General features: G+C 41.0%; 1 protein-coding gene across 2 annotated transcripts; it reads right to left on the minus strand.

The window, feature by feature from the left end:
* Positions 1 to 592: 592 nt before the first annotated feature.
* On the minus strand, positions 593 to 23,972 carry lrrc51 (leucine rich repeat containing 51). Of its 2 annotated transcripts, XM_039745677.1 has the most exons (6): positions 23,889 to 23,972; positions 21,593 to 21,681; positions 18,405 to 18,466; positions 18,261 to 18,320; positions 5,970 to 6,118; positions 593 to 2,100 (listed from the first exon to the last, which is right to left on the minus strand). In XM_039745677.1, exons 2-6 carry the CDS (start codon positions 21,669 to 21,671, stop codon positions 1,968 to 1,970), a joined length of 483 nt encoding a protein of 160 aa, XP_039601611.1. In that variant the 5' UTR covers positions 21,672 to 21,681; positions 23,889 to 23,972; the 3' UTR covers positions 593 to 1,967. The 2 variants fall into 2 exon arrangements, with proteins under 2 accessions (XP_039601611.1, XP_039601610.1); XM_039745676.1 differs by having other exon boundaries at positions 18,261 to 18,466.
* Between the last annotated feature and the right edge of the window lie 1,956 nt (positions 23,973 to 25,928).

Here is a 25,928-nt window from a genome sequence, read left to right on the forward strand (position 1 = left end):
ACACTACCATCATGTGGGACATGGCATTGCTGATCTCTAGTGAACTAGTGGTCCATCACAAAGAGGAGAAGCAATGTCTGCAGATCGGCTTAGCAGTCCCAGATGACAATATCACCTTATTCAAAGCAAAGCACATATAAAGATCTGGAGATGGTGATCAGCAGGATGTGGAGTGAGAGTTGTGCCTGTGGCGGTGCGAGACTCTGGGCACCTTCAAGAAAGGATTTGAAAAGAATCTGCAGGAGCAGCCAGGACACCATATAGCGCCAAGGAGTACTGAAGACTGCACTGGCGGGAACATCTCCCATTCTGCGTAATGTATTGGATTAAACCTTTGATCCCTGGTTAGGAGATGGACACCACAACAGCCTCTTGAAAACTACTCTGATAAATATTATTATAATAATAATAATAAAAGGGTGACCTTGTCAGCCCAGCTCAGAACAATACCACACTGTGGCTCTCAACATGAAAGACACAGAAAATGATGTTGGTAATGTCAGCAGTAGAAGTGTGTCCATCCAGCTTCTCCTTATTGTAATGAAGAATTAATTTCTATGTTTCACAAAAGACAACACAAAGGAGCACAGAATCGAATTGGCTTTTTAATGTGGACGCGGTGAAACACACCAATGAAGTGAACAAATTTTAGGCGACCCTTTACAAATTTTAATTAAGAGAGACCGGCGGTTGCCATTCTGGTGTGATCAGCACAAAGCATGACAACAAAAAAAAAATCTTCTGTAAGCACAAGAAACTTCACCAAACAGGAAGTCCCTAACCAAGTAATGATTCTGTCACTAGCTGCTCGCGGGTTCTTCTTCTGCTTTTTCTTTTCAGGGCTTACAGTACTCGGTGGTTGCTGTGTTTGGTTTTTTTTTTTTCCTTTCTGTTTTGCAGATTTCTGACATTAACTCGAGCAGCTTGGTGTCAGTCAGGGTTGATTGGTTACTGAGAAGAAAGTACATTTGAATCAAATGAAGAAACCTGAGATTATGAAAACGAATGGACTCCCATGTACTGACACCACAACGTGCTTGTAGATAACTAAGGAGAGCGTATTTTATATTTCTGCTGCAATGTACAATGGTGGAAAGATGCTCTACCTGAATTATTTGGTTTTACTCTGTAATTGTTTCTTATGGCAGGTTTTGGGAAAAAAAAAAATAACCGCAAAACAGCATTTTGTACGAAAACAAAGTTAATTCAGGTAATCGGGAACTGACATCAGCTTAAAAACTGGGGCTGGGTTGAATACTAGGAGCCACAATGGCTTCCCCGGCCTGTTGAGAGATGAATGTTTCCAAATCTTTTGTCTCGTTTATTTAGGCTGTATTTTAAGAGTTAATTCAAAGAGTGGGTCAAGAACAAGGACAGCCCCCCGTAGTGCAGTCTCTAACCCAGTGAGCCCCCTTTTTCTTGCCTGCATATTTCTGGCTCTCCTACTCCACGTGGTCTCCAATGGAGCTCCTCAGTTCCTATCCTGGCTCTCAATAACATTTTCACACCTAACACTCCCGAGCCCTAAAGCCTTCCAGCGTCCATAGAGTGTCCAAAGTTCTTGAACCATGAAACTCTTTACACGATTACATGGCAGATTTCAGATGCACATATCCAATATGCTTCTGTTTTCTCCAAAATAAACCATAATTCCAGTAAAATCTTCAAAACTTTAGGAAAATGTTACATATAATCTTCACATTGATTTGAACAAATTCTAGACAACACAGGACTTGCATTTAGCACCTTTTCCAGTTCCATATTCAGAATTTTCATGTTAAATTGTATCTGCTTTCTAAATGAATACAGTATTCATTATTTTGTGAGACAATAAAAAAAAAAGACAGCAGTTTGGCTTTGTCTAAACTGTCACCGTGTCCCCCTCCAAAACTGGGCTGACATACTTTAACATTTAGGGTCAAATTCTACCGTGAAGGACAGATGACTACAGTGGTCTGTAAGGTAAGTTATTCATCCGCCGACCGCTTGCCATGTCGGCTGAAGGTCCGTTTCCACAGCTTTGCCATTCCTCGTTCCTGTTTCGTCACTCCGCTGAAGTCTAGGTTTTTTAAATGAGGTAGGACTGTAATCATATAGTTCCTAAAAAACATAATCTAAAATTAGTGTCTGTTTTCTACTTTACATTGTCTTTTTTTTAAACCGAAGAGAAATTAGCAGGTAAGTCTGTAAGCCTACAATTACTTCAGTTTTGGTCACATTTATCCTCTTCAGGAGTACATTGTTGGAGTCAAAGGACCGCTCTATCTATCCATCCATCCATCCACTTTCCGAACTGGCTTTTCAGAGATAGCCAGGTTATCCATCATGGAAGCATCAGGCCTCAGACAAGAGCCAAACTGAGATGAAATGTCCTGCACTCAGTCACAGTGGGTCAGGTTAGAGTTACAGAATCAACCCAACAGAAGGTTTGTTTAAGGTGGGCATTCGCCACATGAATACTCCAAAGAGAGGGCATGAAACCAGGAGGTGACAATGAGCACGTTCACTTGTGCTTTAATAACCCAGTTATTCACAGAAGCCCGGTTTTAAAAAATGCCAAGTTTATCCAGAAGGGTGATTTATACTTCTGTGTCGAACCAACAGAGCAGGTACACCATTGCCCACATAGCTTAAGGCCATAGTGACGGCATAGCCTGACGTGCACCTCCTCAAAATGTGATTACGTGTCGTGTTGATGCAAACCCTGCACAGACTCCTAAGACTCTGATTGGGCAGTTTGGTAAGCTGTGCACTTCCTGAGATGTGTTTCCATTCATTTTCTGGTTTGGAACTCGGCGAATGTATGAAAAAATAGACAATTGTCAGGGAGAAATATGGAAGAAAATGTATAGCAAGAGGAGCGGTGATCCTGGACGGTAAAACTGCTTGCATTTAATAGATCATTCACTTTTCTTGCGTGCTAAAACAGTGCCAACTAGCATTCAGGCATGTGCCTACGGCGTGCCGCACAAGTATGACCCACTTTCGATGGCGAGCTTCTGCGCATGGCCATGGTGTAGGCCTAACATAAAAGTCTAAAATCAGTCTTTCCAGTTAGAGAAACTGGGGTGTTGGTCTCTAAGAAACCAGGTTAACACACAAGGATTTCTCCACTGATAATCTGGTTATGTGGCTGTGTGAACCCATAACCGGGTGGCAGTTAAGAATTTCGTAGTCCATGCATGTCCGCTGCACTCTGCTATCCTCTGCATGTTAATATAATCTTTCAAAACGGCTCTCTGTCTCAAGTTTATCCTTCACACACAAATTCAGCAGCTACAGGTACAAACACAGAGGAAGTGTCCACAAAGACCAATTTCCTTTGGTAAATGCTCAGGCCATCACAATATTGTTTCTCCTGGTTGAATTAATCTGTCTCAATATTTCAGAAATCGATGTTCTACCAGACGATTGTGGGGAGTGCCCTCTTCTGAAGATGAAAGACGCCTCACGCCTGGACAAACTTGTTAAGAAGGCAGGCTCTATTGTAGGATTAAAGTTGGACAGTTTAACATCTGTGGCAGAGCGACGGGCATTAAGCAAACTCCTGTCAGTCATGAAGAATCCACTGAACAGTGTCATCTCCAGGCAGAGGAGTAGCTTCAGTGACAGACTTTTGTCACAGTCCTGTTCCACTGACAGACTGAGGAGATCGTTCCTCCCCCACACTATGCGACTCTTCAATTCCACCCGGGGGAGTAAATGCTAACATTAATTTTATTTTAATTCTTTTCATTTTTATTACTATTTAATTTAATATTGTTTCTTTGTATCAGTATACTGCTGCTGGATTATGTGAATTTCCCCTTGGGATTAATAAAGTATCTATCTATCTATCTAAATTTATATTGATTGAGTGGAACGTTGAGTGCTAAAGCCCAATCTCGCGAGACACAGGGTCAGTTGCAGTGTGCTGTCAGAGCGGGATGATCCTGTGCTGATCTGCTCTTAGTATGTATTTATGGGAACAAGACTAACGCTCAGGTTTAGTGCAGTTATAATGTGGCCAGCAGCAGACCAGAACCAAAACTACAGTAAGTGCAGGTGCAATGTGTATCATGGAGCTGGAGAAGGAGATCAAAGTTGTGTACAAACGTAGACCACCTTGTGAGCTGGTCTGCAGGGTTTATTAACAGTAGGTTATGTTACGTTATGTAATTAACACTTAACATGTTATTAATATATTATTAGATTAATAAGTATTAATTAATGTATTAAAATATTATTAATACATTAATTAACATGTTATGTTATATGAGCTACGCACATATCAGACATACTGTTACAGACATAAACAAGCACTTCTATGCCATTTAAAAAAATATGGAAACCATATAATATATTTTGGACTGAAGTATAGTGTGATATCAAATCAAATGTATTTGACTTAATGCCACAGAAAAAGACAACCAATGCATAGATTGTGTTTTATCCTGGTTGACTGAAAGTGTGCATTGAAAGACGCTGCCAGTATTTTCCATGTGTATCCCATCAGGCTGCCATAGACGTATTTTTGCAGATGTCCTCTAGATCTGATACTTATTGCCGTAGAATGGCTGACCCTGCTCTCTGACCGCCCAAAGGTCATGCAAACACTCATTTTTACTCAGAGATTGCTATAGTATATCAAATTAAATATAATATATCTTAAAATATGTACAATATAATACAGTATCTCTATATAATGCATTATGTATTTTATAGAACTTGTGCTGCAGTGAGACATTATTTATGAATTCTGTCTAGCCTCTGACTAGGTATTTATACACTTTGATTACTGTTGAATTAATTTGGTTACTAGGAAAAGCTTTTTGCATAATGACGGACACGTATCAGCTCCTCTGTGTCATCTACATAATTGGAAAATGAGTTACACAGAGAGACAATTATGCTTCTGATATGATTCTACTAATGTGTACGTCTTGTTGCTATTACTTACCGTATTGAGATTTTGGGGTCTTTTCATACCCTCGACGTGAATAATGTTTACAATAACATAAATATTGCAATCACTTTTTTTTGCAGTTGCAATTAATTTTCATCAATTTTACATGAGGATATACTTTTCCCCTATTTTCTGGCCCTTTAAATCGGGAGATATGTGTAGCGGCACATTGTTAATGGAGAACGGATGAGAAATTAATTGCTGGTGCGCCGCCATTAGCAGGAAATCTGACAGGCAGCTAAGCAAACAAAGGAACAGCGCAAAAATAAAACAAGACTGGCTGCGGAGCAGTTAAACTTGGGACTGATCTTGTTGCGCTGTTCAGTGAGACAGCACGTAGACTTGGTACTACGTAATCCGGTCTTCAGCTACTGCCAGTGTGATGCTATCTCAGCTACGCTGCAAGTGACTCACTGGCTTCATGCTTATTTTTGGATTCACTGGCGGCTGATGAGGACATTTAACTTTGTTTTGTGCACTTCAATGACGTTGGAGTGTTTTGCCAATGAAGGACACACGCATGTAAATGTGGGTTTTTAAGAAACCAAGTTTCTGCCTTACCAAGTTTACTCAAGTTTTGTGTGTGCATGTACATACTCTCAGTGTTCCACTAAAGCAATCCCCATTTTAAATTGTTTGCACACAAGTAGAACATTGGCCAGATTAATAATATAAAAAGGCCGATTTATATACAACAATACAATAATTCTAATTTTTAGTACACATTTTAACTTTGGAACAAGCACCAAAGATAAAAAGAAATACTAAGAAAATAATAACTGGTTTGCCTGTCCTCAAACTGGATAAAAAACAAGTAAATGGATGAATGAATATCTAAAAGTGAAGATTTACATTTGTACATTTTCACTTTTTTCATTTTTCCCAAATGTTGCTTCCCGATTACAGGTTCAGGGCAGTAGGAGGCCAATCCAGCAGCATCAAGTGCAAAGTAGGGGCCCGTCTACCACTGGCATACCTTTTTACCACAGAGAAGATGACTGGCACGAAGAGCGTCTGATCTTACCTGTATCCCTTCTCTCCTTCGATGGGATTTCCGTGCAAAGTTAAGTTCTGCAGGTGGGGCAGCACTGCAAGTTTGTCCACTTCAGACATTTTGGGAATTCCATTGCCATGGAGGTAAAGCACCTTCAAGTCTTTAAAAGAAGTCAGAACCTGAGGATCAGAAACAAGAAGGACAGACAGATAGGTTGATGTTGTACAGCTTTGTTTGTCCCAAGCGGGGTATTCTGCCTTTTACATAAAGCTCAATAAATATTACATCAAATAACAACAAACCTCTAAACCACACAAAAACGAGAAAACGTCTGACTTGGTTATCGATAAGAACGCCGTCACAGTCACATTGAGCCAATATAAAAGCGTATTGGCTTAGGTATGAAGGAGCCACAGTAGCATTTCTTGACGACTTCTGCAGGTTTATCCTTCAATATATAAACTGATTTTTTTCCTTCTATGTATATTTTACCATCTGATATTGCTGCTTCACTTTATTATACAAAACACGGCAGAACCAGCGGCATTGTTAGGGACAGTTTCTGGAGCTTTAGCCGCTGATCTCGGGTATGTACCCCATGATCTTCAAGAGCAAACCTGTTCAGTGCACATATGCCTTTAGCCATTTAGCCCCTAATCTTCTAGAGGCCAGCCCTGGTTTCCACCGTTTAGTGATCTTATAAATGGCCGTCGATAGTGCAAAAACTCCAAGGGGGACCCCTGGGCCCGAAGATAGCAGCACCTCTAATCAGAACATAGTGGTCTTATTTTTATGAGGACCTAAAATCCTGGGATACATTTAGGAACATTTAAGCCACTATGTACAGCCCATCCATTATCCAACCCTCTATATCCTAACTACAGGGTCACGGGGGTCTGGTGGAGCCAATCCCAGCCAACACAGAGCGCAAGGCAGGAAACAAACCCTGGGCAGGGTGTGGGCACACACTAGGAACAATTTAGGATCGCCAATGCACCTAACCTGCATGTCTTTGGACTGTGGGAGGGAAACCCATGCAGACATGGGGAGAACATGCAAACTCCAAACAGGTCTCCTAACTGCGAGGCAGCAGCGCTACCCACTGCGCCACCGTGCCACCTATGTACACCCATCCCCCCACTTAAAAATTATTACAACAGCAAGGCCGATTAATTTGCTTTTGTTGTGTACGAGATCAAAAGATGAATATGAGAAGAGAGATCAGAGTTTCAGCTTTTATTCCCTGGTGTTACATCTCAATATCTTAAACAACATAGAACATCGGACATTTTGTATCAAACCACCCAATTTTTCAAGTGAGCAAAAGTATTGGCATGACATGTAAGACCAATTGTGTACCATTAAGTAGCCCCGGCTATCTGCTCTCAGTTTACGCTTTGACTTTCACCTGTCAAGACTCCCATTTGTAGTTAAGAAGGGCAGACCAACATGAAGACCAGAGAGCTGTCTGTGGGAGAAAGCATACCATTCTGAAGCTGAGATAAGGGGGAAAATCCATCAGCGGTATTCCAAAAATATTGGGCATAGCCAGTACTACAATTTGGAATGTCCTGAAAAAGAAGGAAGCCACTGGTGTGCTGAGCAACAGCCATCGAGCCGGTGGTCCTTGGAAAACAACAACAACTGATGGCAGACAAATGGTGAGAGCATAGAAGAAAAACCCCATCATGAAAAACGTCCAAAGAGCAAAGGTGGAAATATCACAGCCCTCTTGGAGAAGAACAAGATAGAGTAGAGGACAAAGTACAAGACGCAAAGCACTCATCAGCAGTAAAAATTGGAAAGCCACATTGAAATTTGCAAACAAAAGTACAAAGATGAGCCACCGCAGTTCTGGAACAAAGTTTTATGGACTGATGAGACAAAGATTAACCAAAGTGATAAAAAAGGCTGAAGTATGGAGAAAGTAGGGATCTGCTCATGATCCTAAACATACAAGCTCATCTGGGAAGCACAGTCAATCATTTTTATTGATGATGTAAGTCACAATGGTAGTAGCAGAATGAACACACAAGTCTACAGAAACATATTGTCTGACAATTTATGGAGAAAGGCATCCAACCTAATCGGGAGGAACTTTATGATGCGGCAAAACAATCACCCAAAACACACTGCCACCTCAACAATGGGCTTCATCAGGGGGGAAAAATGAAAAAGTATTGGACAGGCCAAGACAATCACCAGATCTTAACCCAACTGAACACGCATTTCACCTCCTGAAGAGACGATTGAAAGACAACAAAGTCTCAAAACTGACAACAACTAAAAGACTGTGTGGTAAAAAGCCTGGAAAGGCATAACCAATGAAGAAAGAAGAAATCTGGTGGGTTCTGTGAGTCGTGGGCTTGATGCAGTTATTGTGAGCAAGGGATACGCAACCAAATAGTATTTTTGACTTTAATTTAGTTGAAGACATTCTGCTTCAATGCTTTTTCTCTCTTAAAAAACTGGGTTGTTTGATACAAAATGTGCTAAATTCTGTGTTGTTTAACATATCGAGAGGTAAATATCAGGGAATAAAAGATGACACTCTAATCTCTCTGTAATCTCATATTCATCTTTTGATCTGACACACCAATGTTTTCAGTGTACAGCAAAAACTAATTCATTGGCCTTGCTGTTCTAATACTTTTGGACGTGAGCGTCAGTAGGCTTTGTGCCCTAGGAACCAAGTTACCCGAATTATTCAATAACATTTCAGTAATTATTTACGGCTCTGATGCTGATATTTCTGATTATAAAACAGGACATTACGATAGCAACTGACAAGAACAATTAATAATCAATTGCAGAATAATGGTATTTGAGGGTTCCTCTCGAGTGCCTCTTTCTCTTGAACGATTTGGCTCAAAAACTAACCAGCACTTCGTCATCACATAAGAGGCTTAAGTCTCGAGTTTGGTATTTTTCCGTCCTGCTGTTTTAACTCTAGACTGTCTTCAAGAAACTGCGACACACAGAGACGCACACCCATCATCGAGATATCGATATTTTTGGTATCAGGGGACCCTAAAACGTCAAAAACCCGAGACTGAAATTTTTGACAAATCTAAAGCTTTCGCTCCTCCCCCATAGACAGCAGGTTATGGAGGGGGAAGGCGCAAAGCAAAAAACCCCAAGCACTAGTGAACAAATGGGGGAGTTCTTCACAGCCCACGTGGAGTTTGCAAGTTCTCCTCTTGCCTACACTGGATTTTCTCCCACAGCCCAAAAATGACTTGATTTGAGACTCCGAATAACGCATGGGCACCCCATCCTGAATTGGTTCTTGCCGTGTACCCAGTGCGACCCCGAGTTAGAGTAAGCACATATCATCATGGGTACATGAATGAAGATTGTGCATGAGAGAATTTATGAATCCCAGAAAAAATAGACTTGTCAACTAACCCAAAGAAAATAATTTAAGAGTCCATCCATCCATCCATTATCCAACCTGGTATATCCTAACTACAGGGTCACGGGGGTCTGCTGGAGCCAATCCCAGCCAACACAGGGCACAAGGCAGGAAACAAACCCAGGGCAGGGCGCCAGCCCACCGCAGGGCGCACACCCACACACACTAGGGACAATTTAGAATCGCCAATGCATCTAACCTGCATGTCTTTGGACTATGGGAGGAAACCCACGCAGACACGGGGAGAACCTGGAAAGTGAACCCGAGTCTCCTTACTGAGAGGCAGCAGCACTACCACTGCGCCACCGTGCCACCCTAATTTAAGAGTATTTGTGTTAAATTGGTTATTTAGGGGCTAATAGTCAACGATGTCTACAACTGTCCTCATGTTGCCCCTTTCTACTGATGTTTATTTGTTTGAGCTTCACCTAATTAAATTCCATTCAACTGACATTGTTATAGCAAATAAATAAAAAGAAGGGTAATCCAGGACAAAGGATGGATGTGAAAAGAGATAAAAGGACCAACAAAACTCACCTTATAGTTTTTCTGTTTGATGGGTTCTTAATAATTCAGTGCTTAGTTTATGAAAAGTGAAAAGCAAAGAAAAAAATCAGGATAATTGTGTAAATACGATTAAAGACAAGACTGTAGCTACTCAGATGCACAAACACTCAGTGGAACAGCCATCAAATAAGGGGACAGACCCACCTGTCACAGAAAGTAACGCATGTAGTTACATTAAAAATGACTCTGGCTTTTAGGTTTCCTGTATCTTGTCACGTCTCTGTGGACAGCATTTTTGTTTTTATCCTTGCATTTTCCAGGTGGTTGTCGTTTAACGTATCCGGACTTCTCCTTTTAATTAGCAGTTGCCAGGATTCATAGGCGTCATTATGCAGTTACGGTATGTGATGTTGAGTTTGTTTAAGGATTTTAGCAGCATTTTTGATATTAGTCCATCTGTTTAGATGATGGATGGATGATTTATTTGCTTTCTCATGATGCCATCGGTACACCACAGGTAGCATGTTACTATGTCATGGACAGAATAACAACCTGCTTTATTCCAGAACACGGAACGACAACTTTTTCCTCATTTAGACTTGCCTGTCACTTGGTCTTCATTTTACTGGTACAAGATGCAGCAGCTCTTTAATTAACTGGTCTGACCATCGCTCTGTATAATTTAGCATGTCATTTCTCGTTCAGTTATGGCCACTCATCCAGGACAGCAGCAAATTTCCACAAACCAGTTACTATTAACATCATATCTGACAATGAGTATGAGGCTCTTATTCCACAGCTGACTACTCGTTTTATATAATACTAGGGGGCTTTCCCCCTGCTTTCTTCAGTCGTCAACCCCCCGGCCTGCGCAACATGCCAGCTACTTCTACTCTGCTGCTCGTGTTGTGAAGAGGGGGCTGAAGAACCCAATGAAGACACGGCCGCTCCTCCAAAACCCCCTCTTAAACGGTGATACAATGGGAAACACTACCGTTTGTTAGTTTTATTTTTTACCTCCTCTTTGCTCGATCAGCTGGTGCTGCTGGATTGCCACGTGATCTGCATCTTGCGCGGTGCTTCCAACATTTAAAAGCCTGTACAGCAGCTGTCTTTGTCTTTTATTTCCGGCCCCAGGTGTGGTTAAATCTCTTGGCACAAAGTCTCGTCTCGCAGGACGCAAGTTCTTGATATTTTTTAGTTTATAATTTAAAAACGGAATAAGAATATGAAAATCTAACAACGTCACATTAAAGTTCGATAAATTCTGAAAAGAATCATACCAAACATATATATGTAGGTTTTAAATTAAGCCCGATTTAAAGCCTGACAAAAAATATCACATAAAAGTGTCGCACAAAATCGTAGCACTTTTAGGCTTAGGATTTTATATACAGAGTAGATATCACCAGAGTAAATGTTAGTAGCAGTCCATAATAAAACCTATCTACAGTAAGTCTCCATTTGTCACCGTCAAGGAGTCACTCAGGGCCTCAGCCCTCTCCGTTTCACACAGAGGGACACTGAAATCTGACGTCTCCAAGGCAGTAACCTCTGACATCAACCGCACTTCTCTTGTCAAAATGATGTTCTTGTGGTGATGCCAGTTAGGGGTCCGTGGGAGTGCACAAGTTAAAAAAAGCTCCGGGTGTGCGTAGGTAGGGTGTTGATGTGGGAACTGGCGGAGCCCGTGTTCACATGCAGTCGTGTGCGCTCTGAGGTGTGTAATAGGCAGGTCAGGTCGGTCGTGGCTGGGCTGCTGCCGCTACAGAGAGGAGGCAGCTGATCAGGAATGCAGCCCCAAAAGGAGCAAACAGACCCCGGCGGCTCCTACTGAGCGACCAAGGAGCAGAAGTGACCAAAATCTTGGAATGGGCTCCTGCTGAAAGTCGAGGATGGCAGTGGGAGAAAGGAGCAGGGCTTACCTGCTAAAGGCCACAGGATGGTGGTGGGAACACAAGCCAGATTTCATGGATGACTGCGGCTGATGGAAAGCATCTACTCCTGTAGAGCAGGCGGTAGGGACATGGTTTAGAAAGAAGCACAGGGGCTCGTAATTGCTTTTAAAAGGAAGACTCTGCTCGACTTTTAACTGTCTTTAGATTATTTCTTTTTTGAAGATGTATCCTTCCCTGGGGACACTGTTCTTTCAGACTATTTCTTAACTTAATTATTGAAAGAAGAAACTGCACTACACTTTGTTTGAGTAAAAACCACTCGCACATTACTGGGAAATCATCATTCAAAAAAGCCCCAGCCCCCATCACGAATGGGGCTCAATGGCTGATTAGACACAAATCGATCCATTCAGTTCATCACGTGTGCTGCCTGGGCATCTAACAGCACGGCGCCAGTTAGTGGTCGATGGTCAAGCTCACGTTTCTCTGCTGTGTGGTACTGCAGGTCTCTCTGAAATTTTTTTTTCTGCTGAGAAAGACTATGAATAGGCAGGAGGTGACCGTGGCTTTTTGTAATAGTAGATTAGAGAATCTACAAACTACTAGGATTTACTTATTTCCCCTTGGGATTAATAAAGTATCTATCTATCTATCTATCTATCTATCTATCTATTTACTTCACTGCTTTATAAAGCAGCTTGTGATTGTGTTTCAGTGGAGGGTCCTTGAATGGCCTTACATAAAATAAAGACTGATGAGTTAATGGATTAGTACTAGAGTGAGTAGGATATTAGGGCACATATGTGATTCAGGACGCCATAACTGTCATTAGGCGAACAGAAGGTGTTCAGAAGAGTGGAAGTCACAAAGAGAACGGGTAGGTCAAGACTTGGGAACTCAAAGCTGCTTCAGTTTATAACCATCTGTAAGACTGTGTTTCGTAGACCTTGACACTAGTTAATAATAATAATTCTTTGCATTGATATAGCGCTTTTCTTATACGCTTAGCAAACAGAGCAATGAGATTCCTGATTGACGACTCCTATTAGTCCCCTAATCTATTCCAGTAACAGTTGCACCACAATTACAGCTTCATACTGTAGAAATAACAGACAACCCTACAGGTATATTTTGCAAATGAAATATCAAATGCCAATTTCAATTAAGATGGTATAATACTTCAAAAAGTTAAAGCAAAGCAAAGCGCTATAAAATAAAAACTCTGTAAAGAAGTGTGTCCTGTTTGGCTGCACTGTGGTACTGTAGTCCTAAAGTATTGACATGAAGGCATTTCTGTTCCCCTGTCACTCTACACAACTTTTTCCAATGATTTTCAGTCATGGCCTTCACTTTCATAATCTTAGTGAGTCGTAGTCAGTCACGGAGGATGCCCATGACCGGGGCGAGTTAACCAACTTGGGGGTCCCTAGGCTGAGGCCAGCCTCAGGCCCCTCATTTTAATACAAACACCCCACTTATATGCACCATACCTTCAGGTAGTAACCCATAGCATTCATAAAATGCAAATAAACTCTGTGCCATTCAATGTGCACAATGTTGCTTCTATAGTACTGTATATTATGGGATATAGACATGTGCTCTATAAACTGCCAGTGTGGTTTTTAGACAAACCTTAAGGTATCAGCAGCTGTGAGTGAAGGAGTAGGCAGTGCAAATCAGTTACAAACACCACAGCATGGACAACAAGGTAACGTTCACCATACAGAGGGGCCTTTTGCTGTCTGGCCAGACATAAACAATGACCTCACGTCAATGCACAACACACAATCGCATAATGTACGTCCCTGCCTTCATAAAAGTTTTACTCTGCCGTTATTTGCAGCAAAATGCTTTACGATTCCTGTTAAATCCAGTTGTTGAAGGGTATCACTTTCAAGGGCTTGTAGCTTCCCAGCTCACCAATTACTTATCGTCTAATAATTTGATGGAACCCTTTCAATCTGCTTTCAGGGCGCAGCACGGCTGTGAAACTGCTCTGCTACGGGTAACCAACGATCTGCTTATGGCAGCAGACTCTGGACAAACCAGCATATTAATTCTGTTAGACCTCAGTGCAGCATTTGACACTGTCAGACATGACATTTTACTGTCCAGAATGGAGAACATGCTGGGTATCTCTGGCACTGCCCTCCAGCGGTTCACGTCCTTCACGTCCTATCTGACTGATAGGCAAGAGTTTGTTAGTCTTGGTAACAGCAGATCCAGCTCGGCACCTGTCACACAAGGAGTTTCTCAGGGCTCTGTCCTCGGCCCTCTTCTCTTCTGTATTTATATGCTTCCCCTTGGCCATATTATCCATAGCTATGGACTGGGTTATCATTTTTATGCAGATGATACTCAACTCTACTTCAATGTTAAAAGTGGAACTTCATCAGAGTTTCTCAGCTCACAATCTGCCTTAGTGAAATTAAAACCTGGATGGAGCAGAACTCTTTAAAATTAAACTGCAACAAAACTGAACTCCTGCAAATTGGGACTAAAATGCAGCTTAATAAAATGAGCTCCTTCCCAGTCCATCTTGGCGGTGATCTCATCAGACCTGCCTCTACTGCAAAGAATCTTGGTGTCATTTTTGATTCCTCCCTTTCTTACTCCACTCACATAAATCACATTAAGAAACTTTCTTACTTTCACCTCCGTAACATATCAAGTGTTCGCTCCTTCCTTTCCTTTTCTAATGCTTAGAAACTTGTCCATGCTTTTATCACATCCCATCGATTATTGTAACTCGCTGCTGGAAGGTGCCCCTTCTAATCTTATATCACAGCTCCAGCTTATTCAAAACTCAGCAGCTAGAGTCCTTACTCGAACCAGCAGCACTGAGCGCATCACACCCATCCTGCTCCGTCTTCACTGGCTCCCTGTGTCTTACAGAATCGAATATAAAATCCTACTAATAACCTACAAATCCTTAAATAACCTCGTTCCAAACTACATCAGTGACCTCCTCCATCACTATGTGCCTGCCCGCCCACTAAGGTCCTCTGATTCTGGCAATCTTGTTGTGCCCCACACTAATCTACACTCCATGGGTGACAGCAGGGCCTTCAGCTGTATAGCACCCAGACTCTGGAATGACCTACCGAAATTAATCAGGTCAGCTGACTCCATGAATTCTTTTAAAAAACAACTTAAAACTCATCTGTTCAGGAAGGCTTTTAGCTCTATTTGACTTCATTCCCCTTCTCTCAGTTTACCTCTCTGTCAAGATGCTCATGTAACCTGTATGTGTGTGTGCTGGACCATCAATTCTGTTGTCTGTTAGGCCTTCTCTGAGTTTACTGTCTTAATCTTCTTATTTATTAATTTGCTTTGTACTATGCTATATACTGTATACCCTGCCGTTCTTTCTTATATTCTGTAAGTGCCTTGAGCATGGGAAAGGCGCTATATAAATACAATGTATTATTATTATTATTATTATTATTATTTAAGGGGCATCAGTATCACGTTTTTCCTATTGCATTATCCACCCCAGTCAATAAAGAGCACTCCAGTAGTGACAGGAACTTTGAGGTGAACTTGAATTATAACGTGACATGTGGCTTTTGTCCAGACTGGCACAGCACACTTGGCCACACACCAGCTCTCCCTGCCCTCTTTAAATGCCTTCAAACTTATCACTCTCTTCTGATTTACAAGTAAAGGAGGGTAATGCACTGGTGCTCTGGTTCAGTCCGGACTCCCAGCCAGTGAATCACGTTTTACCTTTTAGTGATCTCATTCTTTAATTACTAAACCTTTATTCCTTCTCTTTGCATTAAAAAACTGAAGTAATGGCATAGTTACACCTATTAAGAAACGGCTGTATTTTTGCTGAATCCTTAAACGTTTAAGTTTCTATTGTCATTTTCTTTTTAACACTTGGGTTGGCTCTCTTAATTGTATCCATATACTGAGAACGGGTGATAAGCACATCAGATCCCAGGGCCAGCAACAATGAATGACAAAGTATAGCACGTTATTCACTAGTTTCCTTAATACACTCTGGCTTAAATAACCAGAACATCAAAAAAAGGCTAAACGCGTTTGAAAGTACGCATCCTTGTAAGGCGTTCAGATACACGAAAATAAAATTAAAGAGAAATTTTCTACTATAAACACCTAATCTTTTAACTTACCTTTCAGCACTTCAATCACCGATTGATCAATTATATATTGTATGTATGTATACACTTGTATAATGTTAAACAATGGCATTGAATTTTGGCCAGTCCTTCTGAAAAGACAACCAAGAACGAGTGCCATTGTGCTGGCCATTTCTCCACGCTGAGCCCGCTGCAGTCCTTTGCGCATAAAACGCTTATTTATTTAAAAAGTTAAAAAAAAAATGTCCCGGTCTCTTCACTCAAGCATTTTCTCTTTTGCATCGGTTAGGCGATGCCAAGCATAGACATATATAGATTGACGCTGCACGCATTCACGGTGTTTCCCAGTCGATACGATACGTCAGCGCGTCCATTTAAACTAATACAGTAGACGTGGAAACCGGGTTTTCTGATGAAAAAACAATAACGTTTAAAACAGTATCGTTTACATACAACAGATTTTGGCGAATCATTTAAATGCAATTATTATTATCCATTTATACACTAAAAATGGCAATTATTAAATAATAATATTATTATTAAATAATTCCTCCCATATAAATAACATTTCTCGGATTGCTTTCTTCCATCTCCGAAACATTTCTAGACTTCGTCCTGTTCTTACGCAACACAGTACTGAAGTATCGGTTAATGCCCGAGTCACCTCACGTATAGATTACTGTAATGCTATTCTATCTGGCATCCCACAAAAACGTATCCATTGCTTACAACTTACTCAAAATTCTGCGGCCAGGATAATAGCCTGCTGTTCTAAATCCACTGAACATATTACACCTATTCTCTCTCAACTTCACTGGCTCCCTGTTAACTACAGAATACAATACAAAATACCGCTCTGAACATTGAAAGCTCTCCACAACCTCACTGAACTCCTACAGACTGACAGTCGCCTCGCTCACTCGGATCCTCATCTGCAGCTCGATTTTCTGTTCCGCACATCAGACTCAGTGCTAGCTGTGAGCTGCAGCTCGAGTGTTTCTCGTAGTGCTCCTCAACTCGGGAATTCTCTTCCCTCTCATATACGCCAGCTCGATTCAATAACACATTTTAAAACTCCCTCAAAACTTATCTTTTTTTTAAACTGGCATACCAGTTGTGAATTGTGCACTGTTACTGCCAGTTATCTTTGTTTTTGATAATTATTGCTTTTTTGATTTATCGTTCTCTTGTTTTAATTTTACTTATGTTGTTTAATTTTATTGTAAGGCGAACTTGAGTGATAAGATTATAAAACGGGATTTTCTAATGGCCAAATATAACCAAAACAATTGTTCAGCCTTACTTATGAAATGTAATCCCCCGGGGTCTGGTTTGGAGCGTACAGCGGTTTGTACAATTCCAAGCAGCACATGAGTGAGGCGTCTTTATCCATTAATTCACTCCACAGCAGTGCCACTCGCAATATGGCCGCGACGTTGACGTGCGATGCTACTGGTCATGCGGCGTCTAGTAATTCTACGTCTATGATGCCGAGAGTCAATGCTATCGCGTGATTGGACAGATGCATTGAGGGTGTAGCTTGACGTGGACCAGTCACGTCGCGTCTCTCTCGCTCGCTGCTGTTCTCTGCTCGTTTGAAGCTCGACAGCAGAGCGAAATAGAGCGCGCGTCGGGTTTTTTCTGGTTAGCTCCAATGACTCGTCAATTCTTCTAAAAAGTACCTCCGTAAAATAATGATAGTGACGTCCTCCTAAGAAGTTACTGAACTGCTTTTAATTAAATGAATCCAATAACTTTTTCCCCCAAGGCAGGAGCCTATTGCCCCCTAGCCTACAGCATAGGATAACCTATTCATTAGTACGTCCCTGATCGGGACTAGACAATGATAAACTAAACAAGAGTTGATACTTGCATAAGGTGTCGAAGTGGGCTCCCGTGTTGACAACCAATCAGGGCTCAGCCAGAAATACGATGTACAGTATACTGTAGACACAAATACAGGTGAACCCAATCAAATCTGCAAGGTGAAGAAGTGCAGGGAAGAACAATGGTGACCTCAAAAAGACTAAAGAAAGCCGGTATTCCGGACCATGCCACCAAAAGAAAGGATCAAGGAGCCCGCACACATATCTATTTAAAGTTTCTATTGTGTGCTCTGTGGAAGGGCTGCCGAAATACGTTGACCCTGGAGTACGTTTGGTGGAAAATATGACATTTGAAACTGTGTTGTGAAGTTACGAGAGAGTTGTGTAATCCATCATCCCCTTGCAGTTCCTAGTTATTTGATATTTTTGAGCAACTGCAGTTAAGAGTGACCATCTCTCCAACCTGAAGTCGCTGAGTGTGATGCCGGCATTACTGTGTTTGTTCTTTGTATTGTATAGAAATTCATGCTTTATTGTTTAAACATCAAACTAGAAAAATGACTTACTGGGTCAATTGTACTGAGATCGTTAAAAGAAAGGTCAATCCAAGAGAGCAACTTGATGTCCTGTAGAAAGAAATCCATGACCTGTGTGAAGTTCCTCAGATCTGACAAGATATTATTATTAAGTTTTACAGCTCTACTGCAGACCTTTCCTTCTGGGGAGCGTAGTAGTGGACGCAGACCAGCGCGGGGTTCCTCAGACATGGCTTCTGAAAAACACAGAAAGAAGTACAAAAAATTTAACTTTCATTACGAACAAATGATATACAATAAAACTATTTGTACTCTGGACCCTATTAGGTTAATTTTTATTCGTTTTCATTCAAGCTAACATAGTACAATACAGTAACGCATATCAAAATACATTTATTTGGACCTCAAATCACACACGGTTACTTTCAGTCTATCTTCTTGGCTTGCTCATTTGACGTGCCTGTCTTTTCAATAGTCAACAGTATGCACTCATGTTATGCTAATTTCAAACAAAGAATTCTCATTCTAAATTAATGCACCCGTGTTTTGTTTTTAACTTCATGCATAATGTTTTTTTTTGCCTTTTACCATTTGTAGCCAATGCTGCCTGTTGCACTTCAGGGACAGCTGCAAGGAGCCACCCTTTAGAGATGATTCACCACTTTAAACCCAGAACATCTCCCCAGCTGTAGGGGGCCGTAAGATCTGTAGACCTGAGTGTCAATGTTTGCAGTGCATCATCCATTCCAATGTATTTTCCAATGCATGTAATAATAAAATAACACTGCATTTGTCATTCCAACAGATGGCGCATCACAAACATTTGCAGTAATAAAATGCATTACCACAGATATTTGTGATGTACCACCTGTTGGAATGACAAATGCAGTAAATTTAATTACTATAAATATTTGTGATGAGCCATCTGATGAAAGAACAGAGACACAGCAACTGGATAGACTCTAGACACTTGCTGTATATCCTTGTATTAAGGTGGATTATTATTATTATTATTATTATTTATTATTATTATGTCAGTTTATGTTTCCAACACATTCAGAATAGCTTGAGATAAACTTGTAGAATTCAAATCACATTTAAGGCCCACTAGTTTAGCATATTGTCTGCAGTGTGGCATAGTGGGACATCAAACCCTGAGGCTGTGGGTTCAAATCCTTTACTGACAATGTGTCACCACGAGCAGGTCACTTTTCCTGCCTGGGCTCTGTTTGGAAAAACAAAAGAAAAGTAACTAATTATATCTCAAATGTTGTAAGTTGCCTTGGATGAAGACGTCAGCCAAACAAGTAAATGTAAAATGTGAGGGATGCGGTGTAGTGTAACTTTGAAAAATTGGGTTCTGTGATGTTTGGGGAGCCCTGATTCCACCATTTTAATAATCTCATACATATTTCAGTTCACCACGGTGGGCTGGCGCCCTGCCCACAGTTTGTTTCCTGCCTTGTGCCCTGTTTTGGCTGGGATTGGTGCCAGCAGACCCCCTTGGTCCTGTAGTTAGGATATTGCGGGTTGGATAATGGATGAATGGATGGATTTTTCAGTTCATAAAGAAAAATGACACGTATGTGGGCCAACTTATTTTTCTTCTTTGTTAGCATAAGTCAACATGCAGATGACAACTGACTAAATGTATAAGCAATGGTGATTAAAACAAAAAAGCCAGTCAGGATCAACCATTTCCTGGAAGATGTCTGTGAAGAAACTCTCTGATGTGATGTGTAGCCCTTTAAAAGTCCCCACCATCACTGTAATTATCGTACACATGGTCTTAAATTTGATTTTTTTGTCATTATAAATCAGACGCTGCCCTAACATGCTCGGGATCTTGGAAGAAAAAAACAACAAGTAAACCGTTCAAAGTGAAATTCTGCAAGATCAACTCTTCCTGCAGGGAATTAATGGCTGGGCAAGAAAGGAGAACAAGTCGAAATCGTACACAACAAAAATGTTGAGGTTTTTCATAGCAACGTCAAATAAATACAACGTTGCGCCCTAATTTTTCCAAAACAGGGTCAGTGGGTTCATTCCTGTCAAGTTGACTTTCTTTTATTAAAAAGTTGTCATGTCAGGGCGTGGTATATAAATGAATTGTTGTGCAGTCACCGCATGGCACTGACTTCAAAGCCTAAATATGATACATAAATGGTCTAATTGTGACTAGAAAGAAAAATGAGCACATTTTATATCTTTATAGAAGACTCTAGTTTGTCTAACAGACAAGAATGGCTGTGATTGACAAAACAAACCCCATCTGCCTCTTTGTAAGGTAATCATTCTCCATAGGTGTTTAAAAAAATGAAAATCACTCCAAGGTAAAACGCTGGTCATTCACCTGTCATTGATTTATTTCAAAAACACATTCTCAGAAACGACTGCTGTGGTCCAATCCTTGCCCTGGCAGCACTTGGCACAAGACAGAAATGAGCTCAAGATGGAGTACCAGTCCTGACAACAGCCACTCACATTGGGTCAACTTTGAATCGCCATACAATCAAAGCTTAAAGAGATGGAGTGAAGTGAATTACCCCGAGACAACGTGGAGCTCTCCACACTGGACTGCCGTTTGACCGGGGAGCTGGGAGGCAGCAGGACTAGCCGGTGTACTACAGTGCAGTCAAAGGCGATGCTTACAAATTTATAAATCCATACTAGCATGGCTGTGGTGGGCTGGCACCCTGCCCAGGGTTTGTTTCCTGCTTTGCACCCTGTGCTGGCTGGGATTGAGTCCAGCAGACCCCCGTGACCCTGTAGTTTGGATGTAGCAGGTTGGATAATCGATGGATGGATGCTAGCATGGACAGCAAATCAAAAAAAACAAGCCCTTCCAAGACTTTCCTACACATAACGGCCTCTCACTAACTACTGTATTCGACATTGCAGTAAGGCTTTAAACTATCCATCCATCCATTTTCTAACCCGCTGAATCCGAATACAGGGTCACGGGGGTCTGCTGGAGCCAATCCCAGCCAACACAGGGCACAAGGCAGGAACCAATCCTGGGCAGGGTGCCAACCCACCGCAGGACACACACAAACACCAAGCACACACAATGGCCAATTTAGAATGCCCAATCCACCTAACTTGCATGTCTTTGGATTGTGGGAGGACGCAGACACGGGGAGAACATGCAAACTCCACGCAGGAAGACCCTGGAAGCGAACCCGGGTCTCCTAACTGCAAGGCACTACCACTGCGCCACCGTGCCGCCCTTAGATGGAGAGTTTTTCCCTCCAAGATTTAATGGTTTTTCAACAATCCTTAAACATTTAAAAGGGGGTCGCACATGCTTTCACAAATTTATCAAGTTTAAAGACAGCATTGTAAGTTCAAAATGTGGGTACCTTCCACCGAATTGAGGCACTTGAATGACAGATCCAGGGGTGGGCCGTACAGCGGGTCATTTTTGGATTTTTCAGCCATTGCAAATCACCTGAAAAGATCAAATCAATTTTTTTTATGTAAGTAAACTAGTAAAAACAAAACAAAAAAAAAAAAAATTAGAGTAAAGTGATTTGAGAGAAAGAATCTTCTCCCAAATCTGTGGAAGTTTTTTTTTTTTTTTTGTAGCAATTCCTGGAGAAACAATTATTACTGAGATTCTCTTTTTAAGAAGAAATATTATGCATTGTATAGAGGAATTAAAACTTGTATTAATGTAATCTCCGTCACATTACCGTATATACCCGCGTTCAAGTTCTCCCATGTATAACCCAGGACTTGATTTTACCGTATAATTTCCAGTATTTTATAATGTCCGTCATATACTGTAAGTCGAATGTGGAAAACCCACGCTATTGGTCCAAGAGATTCTGATATGCTAACGCCCACCTGAGCGAGTAACCACGGAGCACACTATTGTGCCTACGTGACCACACAGTAATATTCAAACTGTTCTGAAGCGGCGTTTGCACTGCTTTGTGTTTTTTGTATCTCACACCCTCATACACCTTTATCGTAAGAACATCCCTTATCTACGATGGAGCGTTCAATCAGAAGAAAATATGAAGCTGGTTTTAAATTTAAAGTCGTTGACGTGGCGAAAGAAACTGGTGACTGTGCTGCTGCAACAAAATTCGATGTGTCTGAGAAACTGATGTGAGATTGGAGGAAGCAAGAAGATGTGAAAAAAAAAAGAAAATTAAGGGTCGTATTTTTGAACAGCCGTATAAGTTGGGGTCTGATTTTATGATCGATTTTTCGGGTTTTACGATATATCCAGATTATCAATACTTTTGCCTAAAACCAATGACTGAGTTTGTATAATTTGCCCAAGGGGAAATGACCAGGTCTCCTGTCCTATAATTCAATCCCCATCTCGGGGAGTCAGGAGTCGGGAGAGGAGGAAGGAAAAGAATTGTCCCTCAACCGTTAATTTGGATGACGCGTCTCTGGAAGTAATTTGTTAAGTAACAACATTCTTTATTTGAACACGTAACTTGTGCTGTAGTAATATGCACAATCTACTGTATATACTCGTATGCACATACTTTTGTGAGTGTTTTTGACAGGGGATATAAAAATTATGCCCACGTACATGGCCTTTGTGCATTATAAACCACACATATCTGTCACAAGGTAGTGTGGTTTAGAGACTGACAAGATGGACGTTCCTCCTATTCCATGTGTGGCCCTGAGTTTAGTCTCTTAATCTGCACATCCTCCAGCTGCAGAAAACAAATCAAAATAATTGTAGTATGTGTCTGCGTAAGTACTTGTAAGGTGTCTCAGGACGGCATTTGTTGTAGAAAATATGTAATATAAAAGAAACTGTTAATATCCTATGTAGTTGGCTGGTGCACAGTTTACAACTTTATTTTAACTTTATTTTTAAAGAAAACAGTAGGGATTGTGAACTAACATTTTACCAAGGAATAGTACGATAAGCAATCATAGCTGTCCATTGCAGAGTCCCGTAGTGTCCCATTGCCCACTTCTTCCCATGTCACATTTCTGTAGATTTTTAGGGCCTTGCCTCCTGAAGTCTGTCACTATGTGTACAGGTATGTGTACTGTATACATCCGCTTGCACTTCAGAAGGGGTCATCCACCTTTAATTGACTGGCTGATTGGATTTGATTTTAAGATAAACTGGATTTTGGATGTGCATTTCATAGCAGACCCTGAGCTATGCGTGCCCGAACTATAAAGAAGTCAAATGTAAGTGTACCGGAGACCTTGATATTCAAAACTGGTCGAAATGTGCATATAATGACAATACACCAAACAGTCCATAGATCTTGCATGTCTGAGGTCGTCAGTTAAACTGCAATTTTAATTTTGATAAAAATGATGAAGCAATGGAATGCAGTATGTTCACGACTGATAATTTAATTGCCACTTTGTGTCGCTCTTTTCTTTTTTTGGATAAGTACCGTTTAATCCTGTTTCTTTTGCCAGTTATGATAAAGGTGACACGAAACTGTGGCATTGTTTTAAAACTTTCTCTCTTTTAAAAATTGCCTGCCTGCATCAATGTTTCTATGAGTTCAAACAGCTGCGTAAGAAGTCCGTGATTAAAGTTGTTCACACGCGCGTAATTGCCCGACCGATTCTCTTATCGACAAACGGTTAATTACGTCGTCATCGTCATCCCTTCTGTATATTACATTTACTGTTGTTTCAGAGTTATTAACTTACCATTGCTGACGTTGATGTTCACGCTTAGCAGTGCTTCGCGGAATCCCCAACAAAGTTCGTTGTCCGTGGCAACAGGTGGGAAACAATTGCCTTATGGGGAATGGAGTCTCTGTTTGCTGAGCATGCCGGGATTTGTCGTTTCTTGCATTATCTGTGAAAGATTCGGGAGGGGTAAAAGAAGAGACGTTTGGTTTAAAACCGTCCTTATGACAAGTGCAAACGGGATAATTAATTGTCACCGTACACGCGGAATGTACACCTCAACCCATCTCGTGCCATTCAGCATTTTCATAAACACAGAGGTGCGTAATAGGCTTTCGTTCTCAATGATGAGAAATGTTTAGAAGTGGTATTAGAAGTGGTGTTCAGTGAATTGATAGGGAGGATGTAAAGTTGCAAAACTTACCTATAAAGGATAATTGAATTGTTAGGAAGGTCATTAAAGTTGCAAAATAATGTATAACTATAAAAGATATTTGAATTGTTAGAAAGGTTATTAAAGTTGCAAAACTTACTTATAAAAGGTCACCGAAATTAATAGTTTACGAAGTAATTCAAATAATTTCCCCTCTCCAGCATCCCATATTCGCTTTATTTCTCACATTCAAATCCATTTTAACGTTAAACACTTTGCTACGTCCACATTCAGTTAAATTATTCATTTATTTTGCAAACCCACCTTTGAAGGCGTTCAACAGAAAACAGAAATGTATGCACATGAGGGTTTGTACAGATCAATAGATTTTTATAATAGTGCCAACATACTAAAGGATTTTATATACAGTGGTGTGAAAAACTTTTTGCCCCCTTCCTGATTTCTTATTCTTTTTCATGTTTGTCACACAAAATGTTTCTGATCATCAAACACATTTAACCATTAGTCAAATATAACACAAGTAAACACAAAATGCAGTTTTTAAATGATGGTTTTATTATTTAGGAGAAAAAATCCAAACCTACATGGCCCTGTGTGAAAAGTAATTCCCCCTTGTTAAAAAATAACCTAACTGTGGTGTATCACACCAGAGTTCAATTTCCGTAGCCACCCCCAGGCCTGATTACTGCCACACCTGTTTCAATCAAGAAATCACTTAAATAGGAGCTGCCTGACACAGAGAAGTAGACCAAAAGCACCTCAAAAGCTAGACATCATGCCAAGATCCAAAGAAATTCAGGAACAAATGAGAACAGAAGTAGTTGAGATCTATCAGTCTGGTAAAGGTTATAAAGCCATTTCTAAAGCTTTGGGACTCCAGCGAACCACAGTGAGAGCCATTATCCACAAATGGCAAAAACATGGAACAGTGGTGAACCTTCCCAGGAGTGGCCGGCCGACCAAAATTACCCCAAGAGCGCAGAGACGACTCATCCGAGAGGTCACAAAAGACCCCAGGACAACGTCTAAAGAACTGCAGGCCTCACTTGCCTCAATTAAGGTCAGTGTTCACAACTCCACCATAAGAAAGAGACTGGGCAAAACGGCCTGCATGGCAGATTTCCAAGACGCAAACCACTGTTAAGCAAAAAGAACATTAGGGCTCGTCTCAATTTTGCTAAGAAACATCTCAATGATTGCCAAGACTTTTGGGAAAATACCTTGTGGACTGATGAGACAAAAGTTGAACTTTTGGAAGGCAAATGTCCCGTTACATCTGGCGTAAAAGGAACACAGCATTTCAGAAAAAGAACATCATACCAACAGTAAAATATGGTGGTGGTAGTGTGATGGTCTGGGGTTGTTTTGCTGCTTCAGGACCTGGAAGGCTTGCTGTGATAGATGGAACCATGAATTCTACTGTCTACCAAAAAATCCTGAAGGAGAATGTCTGGCCATCTGTTCGTCAACTCAAGCTGAAGCGATCTTGGGTGCTGCAACAGGACAATGACCCAAAACACACTAGGAAATCCACCTCTGAATGGCTGAAGAAAAACAAAATGAAGACTTTGGAGTAGCCTAGACAAAGTCCTGACCTGAATCCAATTGAGATGCTATGGCATGACCTTAAAAAGGCGGTTCATGCTAGAAAACCCTCAAATAAA

The sequence above is a fragment of the Polypterus senegalus genome, chromosome 2 (genome assembly GCF_016835505.1).
Source record: "Polypterus senegalus isolate Bchr_013 chromosome 2, ASM1683550v1, whole genome shotgun sequence".
Classification (NCBI taxonomy): domain Eukaryota; kingdom Metazoa; phylum Chordata; class Cladistia; order Polypteriformes; family Polypteridae; genus Polypterus; species Polypterus senegalus.